Genomic DNA, 15,218 nt, shown 5'->3' with positions numbered 1-15,218 from the left:
ATAATGATTTGCGAACCCTCTATGTAGGAAGTCATTATGAAGCCCTTCATAAGCCTTAACGTTATAGCCTACTTTGATTAAAGTGTGACATTGAATCCTCGCACATAAGCAGATTTTTAACTGTGCAATAATATAAGATTGGGGAGTGGGCGTTATCTCAGCCTGTGGTTTTAAAACCGTTTCACTTCACAGGAAGTGTGAGATTATTCCACAATAACACACTGTTTAGTAAACTTAAAATGTATTCTGAAAATCCTTATTTGGCCAGGCTACCTCTGCAGCACACAAATGCATGAGTGAAGAAAGACCCCCAACAATATAGTGACCTGGTGGACACACAGATGAAACGTCTACAGGTGGAGAACCTTATTTCATTTCACATCAACTGTCACCATATGTTTTGAGTCAAGTGCAATTGTTTTCAGATTACAATTGTAGTCTGATTTATTCAACAGATTGTATTACAATTTGGATTTGGTGAACAGGTAGAATAAAACAAACTATTAATTGGGCCTCAGGTGATGTAACATTAACTCCTGTTTCATTATTTTAAAAAATATACACAACAACAAAAAGACAATACAATGTAAAACATATTAGATATTCAGACAAACTCCTTAATAAGTAGAGATATACATTATGAGAAGGTACTATATATTTCATCACTCCACACTGACCCTGTGTACTGAGACAAAATGGTCATATCCAGAGGTAATGATGAAGCGCAAGTGTGTTGCAGTCGTTCCATTTAGCTGTAAAGAGAAAAAACATTTAACTGTAAAGAGAAAAAAACAAGACTAGTTCTAATCACTCAAAGTCATGTGTATATACAGTATATGACATTTGCAGACACGTTGTAGTACCATGTAGAACATTATGCACATTAGATTAGAATAGGCAGTCAACTCACTGGAATATCATTTGTTTGAAGATGCCCCTCTGTGTGTTCAAATTCTGAAACAAGATGCAATGAAGATCACAATACTGCTTTGAAAGGCAGACTTAATTTGCTTCGAGGCACTGTGTATTCGTAGTAGCTTTGCTTACCCTTTTCTGAAATAGCAAGAAAGTCAGTAGCATCATCTGAGATGCTCTTCTCAATTTTAAGAGTCTTAACTGAAAGACAACGAGAACAAAATAACAGATACATTTCAAGCAACATGATCAAGCTGTAGTAGCTAAACATAAAACCAATACATAGGGCTAGACAGTGTGCCATTTGATAAGTTACTTTTGACCTTGTTTCATACCATTATAACAGTGCATTGTCACAAGGGCAATTTTCATAGATTCAGCAAAGCAGATTATGAACTCCTGTGGAAACATTCCAGTGGACATCCAAAATGTTTCAGTGTTCCTGAGAAGAGAGAAAGTGACTCATCAAGGTATGGACTGTGGTGAGTTATTAATTTTTTTCACCTTTATTTAACCAGGTAAGCCAGTTGAGAAGTTCTCATTTACAACTGCGACCTGGCCAATTAATGGTGTGGTGTGGCGTGGCATGGTGCTGCTGGCTGTGAGTTAGTGACTGGTGTAACATGACATAGTATAGCAGCAGGATGTTGGCTTTGTGTGGAAACATTGTTGGGTGTCTGTAGCAGACTACCAGACTAAGGAGATGTTACCACCACATAGCTCGCTAGCTCTTCTCACGCTACCATACCTAGCTAGCTAGTAGCTTTTATCTTGATTTTAACAACAAAGCATGTAGCTAGCTATCAACAATACAAACCATATCTGACGAGCTAGCTAGCTACTGTGACAAACAGGAAGTTTAGGTTAGTATAGCTAGCTATCTAACGTTAGCTAACAACAAACCAGATAGGCACAGAGGTTCTAAACTATCTTTTTGATAGAGGTTTCTCTTTTGAATAAACCCGTCTCACCCGTCAATAATGTTTTCTGGAGGATGATTCTCATCACTGGACGCAGCCAAGACAATCTGAGCACCCAAAGAACTTAAAGCAGGATCTATCATCTTTTTAGCCAACAAATCACGACTTGCAAATTATAAATCTAGCTAGCTAGCTAGGTAAACAAAATTGTTAGTTGGTTGCCAAGCCAACGTGCTAACAATTTTGTCGCAGATTTTCAACGTCATCATCATTTAGGAACGTCAGCCAGCGACGCACGTTGCTTCAGTAGCTGAATAAGATCAAGCTGTGAGAGCAGCCACATTTCTGCATATTCATGGCAAATGGGTGTAAAGATGTGCTTTTTGCTCGTGGAGCTGGACAAGTAAGTTATCATTTATGTAGTTACTCAGTCAGGACATAGCTAGCTAAGTGCGTAGATTGGTTTGCTAGTAGTTTGCTGACTCGCTAGATACCAACTAGCTAACATTAGCTAGTTAATAGCTAGCTAACGTTAGCTATTGGGTATAAACCTGGCACAAGAGCAGTGTTGGGGAGTATTGAACTAGATACATGTAGTTCAACTTGTAATTTAATTACATTTTGCATTAGCTTGGTGGTAGTTTAACTAAATTCAAATTTTGGTACAGTAGTGTTTTCAGTAGTTTAATAACTTTTTTGGTATAATGTTTCACAAAGTAGTTTGGATGTAGTGAACTACTTTTTCAAATTAACTCTAGTTAGCTAAGTAAACTATTTTTTAAAGGGGAGCTTTAGTGTAGCTTAACTTATTCCCGTTTTAAGTAATTGGCATCTTGGTACTTCCTTCACTGTGGAGTTTAAGCTAGTATCTTGGTCAACTATATTTTCAGAGTAGCCTCCCCAACACTGCACCAGAGTTTCAGTAACGGGTTAGTTATGGTCCTGTATGGCTCAGTTGGTAGACCATGTGGGTTTGATTCCCGGGACCACCCATATGTAAAATGTATGCACGCATGACTAAATAGCATACATTATAGTTATCATAGTCATTGTTGTTAGTGGTAACAAGTCAGTTTGCCAGCAGATATGCCAGCATCAGTCACTCAAGTCTGATAAGGAATTCCCAAAATAGTTTCAATTAGATATCTGGCTAGCGGGGATCTAGGAAAGTGACTAACATTGGATCAAAAATGATCAACTGGCCATGTTGTATGACTAGCTGCTAGTTAGCCTGGCCAGGTGGTTATCTAGCTATGAGACATTGATTATGTATGTGTTAAATTTAAAATAAAAATTAAATTATATTCTCCCCTCAGGTGTAGCTCGTTTGAGGAGGAGAAGTAAATGCCTGTGCACACAATGTAAACGAGATTGATGGGGAAGAAATGTGGGGTGTAACTAACTAAAATAACCAGACACAACAACCAGAACTCAATGTTAGCCCTCTGGGGTCCAAGTAATGAAAATAAACAAAAGGTCCCTCTTCTACACACCTAATCCTTCCTAACACACTCTAAGCCTTAACCCGCTTTCTTACCTGTTACCACAAATACAGGGGTGACACCCGCCCGGCTAACCTAGTGTGTAAAACAGTGGATTATCTACGTGTGAATGTACACCCATGGGCAGAACTACCTTTCCCTTCTTCAGGACCCAGGTAGGGTGGAGTACATCAGGAGGACAGGCTGGAACACAAAGATAAATCCCAATAACCAAATCCTCAGACAAAAAGTGCCCCCTCTCTCCCTTGCGCTCACACGGCAAACAGTTTATATACTCTAGTCAATCAGTCACTCAACCACAGCTGCCAGGACTCCGGACCGACGCCACGCCCACCATCGTCAGCCGCAACTCAGCACACCTGTAATAACCAGAACACACAAACAGAACAACCACTCTGAACCACACACACACACTACAAACGAAGATTGGGAGAAAGAAAATAATGTCACACGTAACACGCCCCCCCCCCCCAAAAAAAAAAGAGTAAACCCCTGGGTTTATGATAAGAACATTATATATATATATATATATATATATATATATATATATATTATATATTTTTTTTTATAATACCAAGTACTTACTTCCAACTCATAGTTGTCAACCCCCTGTTCTATTCTTTTATTTTTTTCTCTGAACTAGGCACGTGACAGAGCATCCGCAACCACATTTTCTGCACCCTTTATATCATGAATTTCTAAATTATAACCAACGCCCAACGCATAAGACGTTGGTTGTGGTTGTACATGCGGCTCAAAAAAATGTAAGGGTTGTGGTCTGTATACACCTCAACAGGCAACACACTGGAGCCAACAAACCTCAAAATAATTGTAAGGCAAACAACAGCGCCAGAGTCTCCTGTTCGATAGTGGAATAACGTGACTGACAGATGTTGAATTTGCGAGAGAAGTAACAAACTGGGTGATCTAGACCATCGTGTTCCTGTAATAGTACAGCACCTGCACCCACTGAACTGGCATCCACCTCCAACTTAAATGGTTTCTTGAAATCAGGGGCAGAAAGAACAGGAGAAATACACAATAGTGCTTTTACAGAGTCAAAGGCAGATTGACACTCAGCGGTCCACTCAAAGGACACTGAAGAACTGAGTAACCTAGTCATTGGGGCTACAACAGTTGAGAAATTCCTACAAAATGTACGATAATAACCCGTCATGCCTAAGAATCTGCTAAATTCCCATCGAGTGGCAGGGGCAGGAAACCCGGGTGATAGCGAAATACATAAACGAGCCAACTGCTCAGGAGTATTTTGCATCACCAAACCGTCCTCATCATTTACGCTGACTCCTGGGTGGGTAACCATGCTCACAGAAGCAACAGAGGATACAACAGGATTTTTACTGGTAATGGGGGATTCGATACCAACTCTAAAATGATAGGCTTTAATCATGTTAATGTGACATACCCGAAATGGGCGTCTACGGTCTGGCGTTTTGATAACATAATCAGTATCACTGAGTTTTCGCTCCACCACATATGGGCCAGAGAAACTGGAATAGAGACACGAGCCAGGTACCGGCAACTACACCAAGACTTGGTCACCTGGTTGAAAAGAACGAGACACAGTTTTTACATCAAAGTGACGTTTCATTTTCTTTTGTGTGGAAGACAGATTTTCTCTGGCTACAGCACATGCATCATGCAACCGCTCCCGGACTTGATTAACATAGTCTAGTACATTAGTAGAGGACCCAACTGAATCATCAGCCATAATTTGTTATTTCAGTACCTTTTAGAGGCCCTCTCACTGTGTGACCAAAGATTAGCTCAGCTGGGCTAAACCCAAGAGACTCTTGTACGGTCTCCCGAATAGCAAACAGCACGTACGGCACCCCCTCATCCCAATCTTTTTCTGTGTCCATACAGTATTTACGCCACTTGGCTTTCAGCGTCTGATGCCAACGTTCCAGCGCACCCTGACTCTCCGGGTGGTAAGCGCTAGACATCTGATGGGACACTGACAAGGACTTCAACACACTTCCAAACAATCTCGATATAAAATTAGTGCCTTGATCCGTCTGTACGATTTTTGGAAATCCAAAGGTAGAAAAATACTTAATCAGCGCCTTCACAATTGCCTTACTGGTGATGTTTACGCATAGGAATCGCCTCTGGGTACCATGTCGCAGTGCACATTATCGTTAACAAGAATGGATTACCCGACATAGTCCTGGGTAATGGACCAACACAATCGATTTATTACTTTCTCAAACAGCTCTCCCATGACCGGAATCCGGCAGAGAGGAGCCGGGGAAATTACCTGGTTAGGCTTCCCCACCACTTGGCACGTACTACATGTACGGCAATAACGAGCCACATCCTGTTTCATTCCCGGCCAGAAGAAATGATGGAGTATTCGATCGTAGGTTTTAGTCACCCCTAGATGACCAGACCAGGGAATATCATGAGCTAGGGACAACACCTTCGTCTGAAACGTAACAGTATGAAATATAGAGCAGTGCCAATGCATCACGACTAGCTAGATGGAATCTTAGGTAACTGACGTTAGCTGTCTTGCTAGTAGCTAAGTAGAAAGCATTTGCTATGTAAAAGTTACTCAGATGGTGGATTGCTCTTAAACTAATATTCTTATTTTCCCAGAGTGACGATTCTGACATTTGGGATGACACTGCACTGATAAAGGCCTACGACAAAGCAGTTGCATCATTTAAGGTGCCTTTACAGTGTTATAACTTTGTTTGCCAACTCATTGACAGTATTCTGCAAATAAAGCATGTCTTATTTGCCTCTTTGTTCATATGGATTTATACTTAGGTTGAGAACCACTAGCAGCAACTCAGAAAAGTATCCTTGAAAATGTTCTATTATCCCTCTGTCATGCTCACATTTTTAAATAATTTTTTAAACAATTGATCCTGACTGTCAGACTGCCCTGAAAGGTGAGGAGGACACACAAAGCTCAGAGAGAGACAACCCTGGAAAGAAACGAAAAAACAACAAAAACAACCGCAGCAGAAAGAGAAGTAATGCTCCTCCCGATAAAGAGGTAGGCGGTACATTCCAAGAACACAACAACCCATTCAAAATAACCTCAGTTAATGTTCATTAATGCATCTAGCCTAACAGATAGACAACATTTGTTGTGTTGCAGTGGAGAGTCGGAGACCCCTGCTGTGCCTACTGGTCTGAAGATGGCAATTTGTACACTGCCACGATCTCCTCCATAGATGGGCAGAGGGGCACCTGTATAGTTGTCTTCACAGACTATGGCAACGAGGAGGAGCAGAACCTCCAAGACCTTCTGATGGAGAGCTCAGAGGTAGATGAGGAAGCCCCCAATAAGGTACGATTAGGCTGTTTGTGAGGATGATCGCTGCATTCACCATACTGTTTTACTGCACGTGAAGAACTAGATCAGGCTGGTTCCACCAGGCTAGTGGACCATCATTTTGTATTCAGACCCTTGAACACATCTGGCTGGGAACATTTAGTCAGTGTTCCTATTTCTCTTTCTGGAATGCAGGTTAAAGAAGCAGAGTCTTCTACAGAGGAGAGCGATAGGTCGTCCGCCCCACACCCTCACAGTCACGTGCCACGCTCTAAACCCAAATTCAAATCCCCCAAAGGACCTCCCATGTCAGGTCCAGGCTTTCCTGGCTTTCCCCCAGGCCCCCCTCCCATGCCTGGTTTCAGAATGGTAAGCATATCCGAATTGTAGGTTGTCAGTCACTATTCGACCATGCATTTATTTATTTTTATTTTTTAACATGTGGTTGTCTTACCTAGCTACCAGTTGAATGCTAAATGACCTAAATGTAAATGTAAGAATGCATTACTCCAAGGTAAGAAAATGACTAACAAATGATGGAATTTAGGTGAATTTTGTTTTAATTTGGAAGTTGCTAAAGATGCCGAGCTGGGAATTGAAATATAAAACCCCTGTAGGTGAGGATGGAATGAATCCTTTGACAATGGAGTGTGCTGCACATTGAAGCTGTTGTTCTGTCTACAGGGAGACTCAAGGCGACCTGGGGCCTCCAGGCCCGCCCCTCCAGGATGGCCTCCTATGATGCCCTTTGGGCCACCGGTATGATGGAGTGCAGTAATATTTTCTCTGGTGCCGAGCTGTGTTACCGTGGTAACAGTCCACGGCATAAGTCACATATACAACTCTACACCGGAGACCAGAGTTCAATCCCTGCGTCCACCTTTCCCACAGTTTCTCCACTTGCCCGTCTCCCACTCGGATCTTTCTTACTGTCTGAATAAAAACAAACAAAATATATATTTTTTAAAAGTATCTCAAATGTTTAGTGTTGCCGATAGCGAGCACACATCATATGGAGCTGATTGAGCAGTGTTTCTCTAGTACATTTATTTGCAACGTTACGAAAGATTCCCCCGTCTGAACGTGCTGTTTTGTCTCTGTCAGATGATCCCTCCCCCCATGAGTCCAGACAGAGAGGATGATGAATCCTTGGGCAGTATGCTGCTCGCCTGGTACATGAGTGGGTACCACACTGGATACTACATGGTACAGTTACATCCCCTTCACATCATGTCTTGCATACTGTAGATGAGATAGGAATAGCTTATTACTAATGTAATAATCCTCTATCTAATACACATTGCGGCTTCTATGTGGATACATTAGGTTGTGTACACGTTCAGACAATCTGGGTCGTGATTGGATCACGTGTGATGATTGATCGGACATTAATTTTTGACTTCAATACCAGGAGTAAACAGGTTTTTCAATGCAAAAGGAGCTGTCTAAATTGTTTGTCTCTTATAGGGTTTGAAACAAGGCCGCAACGAAGCTGCTTCTGGAAGGAAGACTCACCACAAGTGAGAAATGGGACTTCCGTTCTTACGAGGTAAATAAACAATTTGCTGTGCTTTGTCATGTACTAAACTGATTTACTACCTGCTAGGCTTGAATTCCATTGAATTCTTCCTTGACTGACTTGCATGAGCGTCAGATGTTTAGATACTACAGAGTAAATTCTTCCTCTATAATTATGTTGCCATTTTAGGCAAACCGTCAATTTACATCTTTAAAACGTTTGTGTTCTGCTGTGCGTCCTAGGTGTGTGTCTCCATCCCAGATGAAGAGGAGGGGAGTGTTGTCAAGGAAATGTAACGTGTGAATGCATTCCTGTTTCAAGCCTCCAAAGTGTTTCGGAGTTATGTTTTGTATTCTTTGTAAATAAAACAAATAAAGGCCATCTTAGCTCACATTTAATGTTACATTTATTTTGTTTAATACACGTCAATATTCAACTAGTTGAGGTCACACATAAGGAAAACTAAGATGGTTATATTTACAAGGGCATTGATAAGGTGGTAGGCCTTCATTGTAAATAAGAATTTGTTCTTAATTGATTTGCCTAGTAAATAAATACAATTTTTATTTTTTATTTTTAAAGGTGCTTGCAAGATCATGATGCACCTTTAGATGTAGTAACAGTTCTTCCCCAGTAGATGGCAGGCTAGTTCTGTACACACATTAAAGTACGGTGAAATGAAGTGATGGATGTTATAGTATTTGTTTAAAAGTTTCTACTTATATTAAAATTACATCATTCAGTCATGTCAATTGATCAACTAAAGGTCAATTTATGAGTGTTTTGAAACCGATTTTCAATGTTGGCCAACTAAATCTGTAATAATACACTCCTGTTATCTATCTGTGCTACCCAACTATTCTTTCTGCTCCCTGATGAGACTCTTCCGAAGCTAGGATGTATTCACTAGAAAGCAAACAGGACAAAATGGGGAGGGACCTACCTGAATTTCCCCAATAGAACCAGTTTTAGTTGCAAAAATGTTTGCTACAGTGTGCACTAATGAACACACCCCTGGTTTATCAATGTCAAAATAAGATTACCAAGACCTTGGGGTGGAGGGAGGCCAATTTAGCCCCTTTGCACTGGCACTCTATCCCAGGAAGGGTAGAGGTTTAGGCCTGAAACAACACATCCCAAATCAACAACTCATTGCCCCAGCCCCTATTTCCAGGACAGTCTTGTGTAGATATGATAGGATTGTAATCAGCACCACCTAGCCCTCTGATTGATTTTTTTGCCATATTCCCAGTATCCAGTAATTTCAGATCTCCATGTCTAGGCTTAATTTGGATTGGGTATGTCTCAATCTGGAAGTTAAATGTAATTTCCCTTTGAGAGTTATACTTCAGTTGGAGGTTGTACATTGTTGGATTTTTTGTTGATATCAAGCGGCTTTACATTTTCTATTTTTAATTAAATCTAACTGTACAGTATGTCCTCTGTGCTGAGATGTAACACAAACATATTTATATTTTGCTTTATCCTCTTTAACCCTTGATACCCATAAATCCTTTCACATCAATAAAGGGTCATTACTTATCTAGTTATATCCCAAAGGACTAATCCACAATCCAATTTAAAGGTTAGAGTCAAAATATAAAGAAGGGCATGTACAACATACACATGCAGTGTATAGTATAAAAAAGCTACATGTAATGATAGTGAGCAGAGTGTGATGCTGGCTCTAATATTCCCCCTCTGTTTGGGAGCCGCATGGGTGCACTGCTATACCAGTGGTTTCTGCTCACTCTCCTGTGGGTGTCTGTCTCTCCTCCTCACTCTCCTGTGGGTGTCTGTTTGTCTCTCCTCCTCCCTCTCCTGTGGGTGTCTGTCTCTCCTCCTCACTCTCCTGTGGGTGTCTGTTTGTCTCTCCTCCTCCCTCTCCTGTGGGTGTCTGTCTCTCCTCCTCCCTCTCCTGTGGGTGTCTGTCTCTCCTCCTCCCTCTCCTGTGGGTGTCTGTCTGTCTCTCCTCCTCCCTCTCCTGTGGGTGTCTGTCTCTCCTCCTCACTCTCCTGTGGGTGTCTGTCTCTCCTCCTCCCTCTCCTGTGGGTGTCTGTCTGTCTCTCCTCCTTACTCTCCTGTGGGTGTCTGTCTCTCCTCCTCACTCTCCTGTGGGTGTCTGTCTCTCCTCCTCCCTCTCCTGTGGGTGTCTGTCTGTCTCTCCTCCTCACTCTCCTGTGGGTGTCTGTCTGTCTCTCCTCCCTCTCCTGTGCGTGTCTGTCTGTCTCTCCTCCTCACTCTCCTGTGGGTGTCTGTCTCTCCTCCTCCCTCTCCTGTGGGTGTCTGTCTCTCCTCCTCCCTCTCCTGTGGGTGTCTGTCTGTCTCTCCTCCTTACTCTCCTGTGGGTGTCTGTCTCTCCTCCTCCCTCTCCTGTGGGTGTCTGTCTCTCCTCCTCACTCTCCTGTGGGTGTCTGTTTGTCTCTCCTCCTCCCTCTCCTGTGGGTGTCTGTCTCTCCTCCTCCCTCTCCTGTGGGTGTCTGTCTCTCCTCCTCCCTCTCCTGTGGGTGTCTGTCTGTCTCTCCTCCTCCCTCTCCTGTGGGTGTCTGTCTCTCCTCCTCACTCTCCTGTGGGTGTCTGTCTCTCCTCCTCCCTCTCCTGTGGGTGTCTGTCTGTCTCTCCTCCTTACTCTCCTGTGGGTGTCTGTCTCTCCTCCTCACTCTCCTGTGGGTGTCTGTCTCTCCTCCTCCCTCTCCTGTGGGTGTCTGTCTGTCTCTCCTCCTCACTCTCCTGTGGGTGTCTGTCTGTCTCTCCTCCCTCTCCTGTGCGTGTCTGTCTGTCTCTCCTCCTCACTCTCCTGTGGGTGTCTGTCTCTCCTCCTCCCTCTCCTGTGGGTGTCTGTCTCTCCTCCTCCCTCTCCTGTGGGTGTCTGTCTGTCTCTCCTCCTTACTCTCCTGTGGGTGTCTGTCTCTCCTCCTCACTCTCCTGTGGGTGTCTGTCTCTCCTCCTCACTCTCCTGTGGGTGTCTGTCTCTCCTCCTCCCTCTCCTGTGGGTGTCTGTCTCTCCTCCTCCCTCTCCTGTGGGTGTCTGTCTGTCTCTCCTCCTCCCTCTCCTGTGGGTGTCTGTCTCTCCTCCTCACTCTCCTGTGGGTGTCTGTCTCTCCTCCTCCCTCTCCTGTGGGTGTCTGTCTGTCTCTCCTCCTTACTCTCCTGTGGGTGTCTGTCTCTCCTCCTCACTCTCCTGTGGGTGTCTGTCTCTCCTCCTCACTCTCCTGTGGGTGTCTGTCTCTCCTCCTCCCTCTCCTGTGGGTGTCTGTCTCTCCTCCTCCCTCTCCTGTGGGTGTCTGTCTGTCTCTCCTCCTCCCTCTCCTGTGGGTGTCTGTCTCTCCTCCTCACTCTCCTGTGGGTGTCTGTCTCTCCTCCTCCCTCTCCTGTGGGTGTCTGTCTGTCTCTCCTCCTTACTCTCCTGTGGGTGTCTGTCTCTCCTCCTCACTCTCCTGTGGGTGTCTGTCTCTCCTCCTCCCTCTCCTGTGGGTGTCTGTCTGTCTCTCCTCCTCACTCTCCTGTGGGTGTCTGTCTGTCTCTCCTCCCTCTCCTGTGCGTGTCTGTCTGTCTCTCCTCCTCACTCTCCTGTGGGTGTCTGTCTCTCCTCCTCCCTCTCCTGTGGGTGTCTGTCTCTCCTCCTCCCTCTCCTGTGGGTGTCTGTCTGTCTCTCCTCCTTACTCTCCTGTGGGTGTCTGTCTCTCCTCCTCACTCTCCTGTGGGTGTCTGTCTCTCCTCCTCCCTCTCCTGTGGGTGTCTGTCTGTCTCTCCTCCTCACTCTCCTGTGGGTGTCTGTCTCTCCTCCTCCCTCTCCTGTGGGTGTCTGTCTGTCTCTCCTCCTTACTCTCCTGTGGGTGTCTGTCTCTCCTCCTCACTCTCCTGTGGGTGTCTGTCTCTCCTCCTCCCTCTCCTGTGGGTGGCTGTCTGTCTCTCCTCCATACTCTCCTGTGGGTGTCTGTCTCTCCTCCTCACTCTCCTGTGGGTTTCTGTCTCTCCTCCTCCCTCTCCTGTGGGTGTCTGTATGTCTCTCCTCCTCACTCTCCTGTGGGTGTCTGTCTCTGTCTCTCCTCCTCACTCTCCTGTGGGTGTCTGTCTCTCCTCCTCACTCTCCTGTGGGTGTCTGTCTCTCCTCCTCCCTCTCCTGTGGGTGTCTGTCTGTCTCTCCTCCTTACTCTCCTGTGGGTTTCTGTCTCTCCTCCTCCCTCTCCTGTGGGTGTCTGTATGTCTCTCCTCCTCACTCTCCTGTGGGTGTCTGTCTCTGTCTCTCCTCCTCACTCTCCTGTGGGTGTCTGTCTCTCCTCCTCCCTCTCCTGTGGGTGTCTGTCTGTCTCTCCTCCTTACTCTCCTGTGGGTGTCTGTCTCTCCTCCTCACTCTCCTGTGGGTGTCTGTCTCTCCTCCTCCCTCTCCTGTGGGTGTCTGTCTGTCTCTCCTCCTTACTCTCCTGTGGGTGTCTGTCTCTCCTCCTCACTCTCCTGTGGGTGTCTGTCTGTCTCTCCTCCTCCCTCTCCTGTGGGTGTCTGTCTCTCCTCCTCTCTCTCCTGTGGGTGTCTGTCTCTGTCTCTCCTCCTCCCTCTCCTGTGGGTGCATGCGTGAGAGAGACAGAGAAATGATTCTGTGGTTGAGATGACAGAGGACTATTTTACACTATGCCATCGTGCCCCAGCTGTTCTCTAGGCATTGCTCTCACAGCTATGAGATGGTCTCTTTGTATGTGTTCTGTCACTGACATTTTGCACCCGTTTTGCCACTGTTTGCAACTGTGTTTGACTGTGCTGTTTATGGTATTGCTAGTGTTTATGCGTATGCAATGCATGTATGTGATATTGAGGAGGAGACAGTTGCTATGTGAACTTCCTCTTTGGCCCATCAGAGAACAGAGGAATCACAAAGTCAGAAAACCAGATTAAGGACAATCTGGGGTGGAGCAATGATGACATGGGGACGTAATCTCAGAGCTAGGGTTGGACCAGGCCTTGGCTCCCAGATGTAGGCTCAGTCAGGCATAGCAGAGCCGTATGTAAGCGACTTTCCTGACACTGAGCACACAGCCGTCCCCAAAGGATCTGCTCCAGAAAGGAGTTCAAAGAGGGTCAGCCCCAGTTTGGGAAAGCATCGGCCCCTCTGTGATTTTCTCTCCCTTCCGACCACAAAGGCATGTGACATGATACGGACAGTGAGACACAACCTTGTGTCATGCAAAAACTAGACACAAAGTTGTGGAACAATTTGTTGTGTGGCTAACATGCCACTCCTTCATTTAGTTTACCGAGCAAAAAATATTTGGCCAGAAAAACAGACATATAATATGTGACAAAGGACAAATGTCCCTTCTAAAGTAACAAATACAGCATGTGTTAAACAGAGGCCTAATTTAGCTTCTGTAAGTGGCAGGCAGACAGACAAGTCTTCAGTTAACAAGGCTCTTTACAGTTCCGTTTGCGATTTAACAGAGAGAAGACGGTAAACCATGTGTTCATAAAGGCATCAGATGTAAAACACATTTACAGTATGAAATATTGTGCTTGTGTATTGTTACAAAATTTAAAAAAACCCAGGTATGATGTTTTTAGAGGTGAGGATGGCCCTTTAGGCATACGGCGTGCCTAGTTCAGAGGGCTGGTCAGGAGACTGAGGGCAGTTTGCGTCTGACATTTACAGCTACGACAAGACTAAACCGCCCCTCCCCCTTTCAGATGAAAAGTCAGCGGCACACAGCCACCTTCACGTTCTATTAGACAGTAGAAACGTTAAACCCTCATGGCTGAAAACTCAATTTGGTAAGATTAGCTGATTCTCTGGATTGAGACCATTAGAAGAATGAGGACCGAGGACCTAATACCAGTGATAAGTCTTCGGCGAGACCTATCCGAGACAGACAAGCTTTGACCTTTCAGATTCCAGTCCCAGCAGGCCTAGTACAGTCCAAATGACCCGGGCCAGGGAGGGTTTCTGATACACATTCCTTGATCTCTATGGGCCGTTACAGATGGTCATAAATTACACATAGCGCCTTGCCAAGAGCCCCCCTGTGGCCTCTCAACCATGGAACCCAGGCTGGTGCCCCAACGGTCATGATCCCTGTCACCCCTACCCTACCCACAAAGGCAACAACCATCAGCATCACTCCCATAGAACCGATTACGGTGAGGGGGAAGGGAGTGATGGGAGAAGTAGGAATTATTTGGATGCTCCGTTAGGTATAAAATGTTATATGTCATGTTCACACTCTTCAAGAGTCGTCCATGATCTTTTTCAATTATATTTGATACCAAAACACACATCCTGCATCCTCATGCTTTCCTGTCTGTCTGTATATGATATGAGCTATAGAGGAGAGTCCAGGGCTCTCCAACCCTGTTCCTGGAGAGCTACCATCCTGTAGGCTTTCACTCCAACCCTGTTCCTGGAGAGCCCACCTGATTCTAATAATTAGCTGGTTGATAAGATGGATCAGGTTAATTACAACTGGGGTTGCAGCAAAAACCTACAGGCGAGTAGCTCTCCAGGAACAGGGTTGGAGAACCCTGCGTAGACACCTATTCAGACAGAAACCTATTTACCCCATCTGGTCCACCTACCTGAATGTACCCCCCTCAATCTCCTCCTCATCCTACTTGTCCTCTTCTCTTTTGCCTATGACTAATCTGTTACCAGAATCAGTAGCAGCACCAACAGTAGACTGATTTAATTGTTCTACAGTAACTGGGCTGTACAGTCAGTAGACAGGCAGGTTGTCCCCATTCACTGTGACCTAGCAATGCCTAGTGGAGGTGATCTGCTTTGTAACTTAACCAGAAGAAACAGGCCTCTGTCATTTCTCGGGGGTTTGTTAACTTGCAGTCCCTCCAACCGTACCGTGCACAGCCCTACACAAGCATAGTCTACCAACCAACCAGCAGCAGTACAAAGCCAAATCACTGCCTACACGCGGTGCTAAACAAGACACCACCGGTAGAGGTCTCAACTGGGATAGTGGAAAAGTTACGTCGCGCACCACAGGGGTGTCACACAACAGTGGGCACACCGGGGAATTTAGAGCAGTCTGGAAAAGATGGGGGAATGGAAGGAG

General features: G+C 45.0%; 2 protein-coding genes across 2 annotated transcripts; one reads left to right on the top strand and one right to left on the bottom strand.

Annotated features, from left to right (window-relative positions):
• Nucleotides 1–589: 589 nt before the first annotated feature.
• On the bottom strand, nt 590–1,978 carry hspb11 (heat shock protein, alpha-crystallin-related, b11; the record flags this gene model as incomplete). The annotated part of the gene is made up of 5 exons (XM_084177143.1): nt 590–752; nt 911–954; nt 1,048–1,116; nt 1,251–1,357; nt 1,887–1,978. The coding sequence occupies 5 exons, from the start codon at nt 1,976–1,978 to the stop codon at nt 663–665; spliced, it is 402 nt and encodes a 133-aa protein (XP_084033269.1). The 3' UTR covers nt 590–662.
• A 133-nt stretch (nt 1,979–2,111) lies between these two features.
• Nucleotides 2,112–8,559, top strand: smn1 (survival of motor neuron 1, telomeric). Its single transcript, XM_084176482.1, has 9 exons — nt 2,112–2,238; nt 5,960–6,031; nt 6,246–6,365; nt 6,471–6,662; nt 6,843–7,016; nt 7,332–7,406; nt 7,752–7,853; nt 8,115–8,196; nt 8,409–8,559. Exons 1-8 carry the CDS (start codon nt 2,191–2,193, stop codon nt 8,169–8,171), a joined length of 840 nt encoding a protein of 279 aa, XP_084032608.1. The 5' UTR covers nt 2,112–2,190; the 3' UTR covers nt 8,172–8,196; nt 8,409–8,559.
• The last annotated feature ends 6,659 nt before the right edge of the window (nt 8,560–15,218 follow it).

The sequence above is a fragment of the Coregonus lavaretus genome (genome assembly GCF_964263955.1).
Source record: "Coregonus lavaretus genome assembly, chromosome: 14".
NCBI lineage: Eukaryota > Metazoa > Chordata > Actinopteri > Salmoniformes > Salmonidae > Coregonus > Coregonus lavaretus.
This window is presented reverse-complemented; position numbering and strand designations above follow the sequence as displayed.

Bases quoted from the DNA above. Each gene is read 5' to 3' on its own strand.
- smn1 (XM_084176482.1), top strand. From the start codon at position 2,191: ATGGCAAATGGGTGTAAAGATGTGCTTTTTGCTCGTGGAGCTGGACAA. The intron at 7,407-7,751 runs GTATGATGGAGT...TGTCTCTGTCAG, and splicing joins TGATGCCCTTTGGGCCACCG to ATGATCCCTCCCCCCATGAG. The intron at 7,854-8,114 runs GTACAGTTACAT...TGTCTCTTATAG, and splicing joins ACCACACTGGATACTACATG to GGTTTGAAACAAGGCCGCAA.